Source organism: Gekko japonicus, unplaced genomic scaffold (genome assembly GCF_001447785.1).
Source record: "Gekko japonicus isolate JY-2015 unplaced genomic scaffold, Gekko_japonicus_V1.1 scaffold391, whole genome shotgun sequence".
NCBI classification, from domain to species: Eukaryota; Metazoa; Chordata; class Lepidosauria; order Squamata; family Gekkonidae; genus Gekko; species Gekko japonicus.
This window is the reverse complement of record NW_015174286.1, coordinates 889,298-894,334: the sequence shown is the minus strand read 5'-3', so window position 1 is coordinate 894,334 and position 5,037 is coordinate 889,298. Positions and strand designations below refer to the sequence as shown.

Here is a 5,037-nt window from a genome sequence, read left to right as displayed (position 1 = left end):
TCTTCTTCCCATAACTTCCGGTGATGTCAGGGGTGTTGCATATGCTAATGAGCTATTATGCTAATAGCCTAGTAGCTCATTAGCATACTGTATGCTAATGAGCTCCTGCAGCTCTTTTTCTATGAAAAGACCCCTGAGTAAACTAATCCAGATGTAACCAGGGCATGCACAACAGTGGTCTGATCTTATCTGCTCAGGAAAGGTTGCAGCTGGCTAACCAGACAAATCTAGTAAAAGACACTTCTGTCCACAGCTGCCACTTGCTTATCCAGCAGTAGTCCTAGGTCCAAGACCACCTCCAAAGTACAGACCTTTCCTTCAAGGGGAGTGCAATCCCATCAAGAAGAGCTGACATCTTAAATCCCAGGCTAGACCTTCCACTCACCAGTAGCATTTCCATCTTGTTAAGATTTAGCTTCAGTTTATTAGACCTCCTCTACTCCAAAACTGCCTTCAGATGGTTCAGGATTCAAAACAATTACAAAATGATCATTAAGTCTGTGGTAAATCAAGGATTGCCATTACAAGTTATCTGTCAATTTTGAGTTTATCGTTCAAATAATTAATAATAAAAATAAATGGAGTTCAAGCCAGTTTTAAAGATCCTTCAACTACTTAATGGTAAAGATATAAGGTGTGTGAATCAATTAAGAGTGTTTTCTGTAATGTTCCTTCTGAGTCAGCAAAAGCATCTAGCCATGATGACCATTTGGTCATAAACATAGTAGAGGTAACCTGTCTATCTTGCTGAGCATTCCAGACTGAGGTATTGTCCAGTAAAAAATATTCCCATACCTTTTGGTACCACTGACGCATCGAGGGGAGATTCTTTAATTTCCAATTTGAAACAAGCACGTTTTGCTGCTTCTAAAATGGTGGAAATGAGGTCTTTAGTATTTTGGGTCTTTATGGATATAATGACCTGTTATCAAATGAATTTGTGATATGGTTTCACTCCAAAACCGATTAACCTTCCGACACGACCACCAACAATGGTAAAAAGAGCCTTTTGTCCCATATAGTTTCCAGCAAGATGATGACATTATAAAATATGAGAGTTTTGATGGGGTGAGATGCCAACGAAGCAAAAATTTTGTTGCCTGTTGTTGAATAGGTAAGGAACATGAGGTATAACTTGATGAGGTCCAAATCTTTCCCCATTGATAAGTAGTAAATGGTTCAGGATTTCTACAGCCTCCCTCAGATTGGCAAGAAGCATGAGATAAAGCTGAGTATCATCAGCATATTGGTGATAAGGTAAAGGTAAAGGTTTCCCTTGCTTGAAAGCCAGTCGAATCCAACTCTAGGGATGCAATGCTCACCTCTGTTTTCAAGCCGAAGAGCCAGTGCTGTCCAAAGATGTTTCCATGGTCATGTGGCCGGCATGACTAGACACCGAGGCGCATGGAATGCTGTTACCTTCCCACCGAAGTGGTACCTATTTATCTACTTGCAATTTCTTGCTTTCGAACTGCTAGGCTGTCAGGAGCTGGGACCAGAGACGGGAGCTCACTCCATCATGCAGCACTCGGGTCTCAAACTGTTGAACTACCGACCTTCTGGTCTGCAGTTCAGTGTCTTAACCACTTGAGCCACCGCAGCCCCTTATATTGTTGATAACCGAGCTCAAATATCCAGATGACCTCATTCAGAGTTTTTATGCAGATCTTGAAATACACGGGGGATAAGGTGGAATCCTGCAGGACCCCACAGGACAACCTCAAAGGACTGAGAGTGGCAGTCCCTCAGCACTGCCTTCTGTAACCTACCTTCCAGGTAGAACCAGGACTACTACAAAACAGTGCCTTCCAGAAGGATACCCTAATCAATGGTACTGAAAGCCAAAGAGAACTCCAGGAAAATCAACATAGGCCCCGGTCACACGGGCTGGATATCACGGGGGGGAGGCGTGGCTAATTGCCCCAGAGGGAACTAATGCGTAGCAGCCCGAGCACACATTCCAGTCGAGGTCCCGTGGTTCGGGGAAAATGCCGATCAATCGAGTATCCTGCAGCGCGGCACAGAAGCCGTGCCACGCGATCGCATTAGCAATTGCTCTTTGTGTGCATGCGTTGTTGGGTGCTGTTGCGCAACCTGCAGAGACGAACAGCGCCGGGCGCCGGATGCCACGTAAGTCCACCGGGAACGGATCAGATGCCCGCCCTTGGCCCATGGTTTCAGGAAACTAGTACCTCGTAGGTACTAGTTTTTAACTCCTCACCTTCGGCGGAGAGCCACGGGTTCACCATGGGAGCACTGTGCTTCCCAGATGTTGGGGTGAGATCGCGCCTGGAAAATCCGCGGGACTCCCGTGCCTCTCCCATGGCAACTTTGCCGTGTGACCGGGGCTATAGTCACACTCCATCTCCCAGGGCAACCAAGGCTGTTTCAGTCCCATAACCACATTTGTGGCCAAACCATGAACCAAACCTGGAGATTCATTTGTGAGCGGAAATGGTTTCTGGCCTCGCAAAACCTGTTGAAAGAGACCACAGTCCCTTTATGTGGGGTTTGCAGAAAGCCCAAAAAACAGCCCAGCTGTTTGGGGCTATTCTGGGCCTGACTACACTTTAAAGGGGCTGCACAAGAAAGTCCAAAAAACAGCTGAGCAATGGGGAGGTGCTCCCAGCCGCTCAGCTGTTTCGCTTTCTTGTGCAGCTTCTTTAATGTGACTGCACAAGAAAGCCCAAAAAAAACAGATCAGTAACAGGGCGATGCTCCCCCTGCTCAGCTGTTTTTCTTTCTTTATAGGGACTGCACCAGAATGCTCCAAAACAGCTGAGCGGCGGGGAGGCCCACCCCACTTCTCAGCTGTTTTTGCAGCTTTCAGGAAACAGTGACTTGGAGTCTCTTTAACTCCCTGCTTTCTGTTCTATCCACAAATCATCACAAACTGCTTTAGAAGTTCCTGGAAGTTCATGACAGTAGACCCATCATGAACTGCAGTTTGCAAACCATGCACGGAGCAATTTTACTTCATGGTTTGATTCATGCCCATCCCTATCCAGGAATGCTTGAAGTTGTCCAGCCACCGTCTGTTCAATCACTTTCTTCAAGAATGAGACTGAATGATAACTGTTGAAATCTCCTGGGTAGGCTTCTTTAGTAGAAATTTCCTGTTTCAAAGCTGGGGTGACCACCCCCTCTCTCAATGAGGCATTAACTACTTCTTGGACCCATTCTACCCCCACTCAGGAAGGGCAAGGGATACACAAGAAGGTACTAGTTCTCAAGCCTCCAAGGACCCTATCTATACCAGCCTGAAGTATCTCAAACAGCTGGAAAGGTTGGCACCCTGAGTCTGCAACTATTAATGTAAAGTCCAAGTTGGTACAGATTCAAGAGAATTTTTTTCTGCAACTTGTTTATATGGACAGTAATTTTGTGAGGTAGATTAGACTGGGAGTGGATTCAAGTCACCCAGGGCCCTGGTGGCTGAGAATCAAAACACACAAACATGGGATATTTCTATTTTCACTTAAAAGTGGCCACAGAGACTAGCAATTGGATCAGAACAGAGGCAGTACTAAGGAATGGATTTGAGCTCTACCCCTCTCCCATTCCAGTTTCCTGCTCAAAGTCCTTCAGAGTTGCTACTAGCTCCGCTGAGCAAAAGATACAACCAATAGAAAAAATAAACAGGGTCTTGTGGGGGTGAAATGGCTTGGAGAAATGGGGTGGGGGAAAGGACTGAATACCTTTCTCCCACTTCACACTTCCAGTTGCCTCCAAATCAAAGCACCTGGAGATCAAATCTCCAGTTTCCCATACCACACCTGTGTTGGCTATGAGCTGTGTTTGGAAGCTTCACCACCTACCATATCAGTAGCTGCTATTGATGTGGACCAAGAGCATAAAAACATGGTGTAATAATGAAAGAGTGATGGTGTTAGAGGGAGAAGGGAATACATGACATACAACTGAAAAGGCTTCAGTGCTGACACAGTCTTAACTTCCTTCAATGCTTGGACTATAAACAGCCCACCTTGTGACAAGTGTACCCCTTTTGCTTGTAGTGTCTTTAAAGAATATTCCTGTATCATATTTTTCATTGCCTAAGTGAAATCTATTTTAAAAATTCAATGGTGTAAAATCAAAGGAAATCCTGAAAACAGAAGTTTAATTTAAAGAAACAGCCTTACCTGTTCAGTTTGGGATTCTGTGGTTTCTTCCAGGTACTTTTTGAATGGGTTTGGTTGGATAGGATCCTCTTTTTTATATATTATTTTTGCTTTCACAGTTGATGGGCGGATGACGCCAGGTCTTGTCTAGATTTGAAGAAAACGCAAGATAAAGGTACATTGGTTCATTTTAAAAAAATGTTATCAAAAGATATGCAAAGACCATTTATCGTGAGAGATTAACTTTCCACTCATACATACTGTGATAAAACCCCAGTTTTTACCACAGAGAATAAGGGAATCACTCAGCAGGTCCAGAGCTGCAGTCACACACACTAAATAATCCACTTTCAATCCACTTTCAGTGCACTTTTAGAAAATCCAGTTTAAAAGTGTACTGAAAGTGGATTGAAAGTGGATTATTTAGTGTGTGTGACTGCAGCCTTTGTCTCCAGCAGCAACCATCATGAAGATTCATCCCTTCAGCTTTATCCTATGCATTCTCTTTCACAAAGAGGTTTTATTCTTCACTGCCACCAGCAGGCCATTATGAGAATTTACAGTCTGATGACCTGTAGTGTAGTCAGACTATTGGGGGGGGGGGGGTCAGAATCCCCTTCCTGGTTCAGCCAATGTGGAGGTAGGGAGGGAAATTTTAGAAATCTCACTGGTTAGAGATATCCCAAAAGGCGAGCTGTCTCTGCTTTTCCATTACAATTTGATGAGAATGAGGCATAGCACAGGGCTTTCCCCATGATTATAAAGACCAAATAACTCAAATTTCAGGGGGGGGGGAATAATTTTTTGTCTTTTGGTATATCAGTGGCTGCAATGACTAAAAGCATATAACAAGAAAAAGACTAAAGCATCAGAGCACAAATAAAATGAAACAGGTATAAATGCAATCCTCTTTCCC

The 5,037-nt window shown here is 44.2% G+C and overlaps 1 protein-coding gene across 3 annotated transcripts in view; it reads right to left on the bottom strand.

Moving 5' to 3' along the window:
• The window catches only part of MLIP (muscular LMNA-interacting protein), a 121,798-nt gene that overhangs the window by 15,191 nt on the left and 101,570 nt on the right, over positions 1-5,037 (bottom strand). For all 3 annotated transcript variants that reach the window (XM_015423988.1, XM_015423986.1, XM_015423987.1), the window contains one exon: positions 4,143-4,268. In XM_015423988.1, coding sequence (XP_015279474.1) covers positions 4,143-4,268 — 126 coding nt within the window. The remainder of the gene's footprint in view (positions 1-4,142; positions 4,269-5,037) is intronic.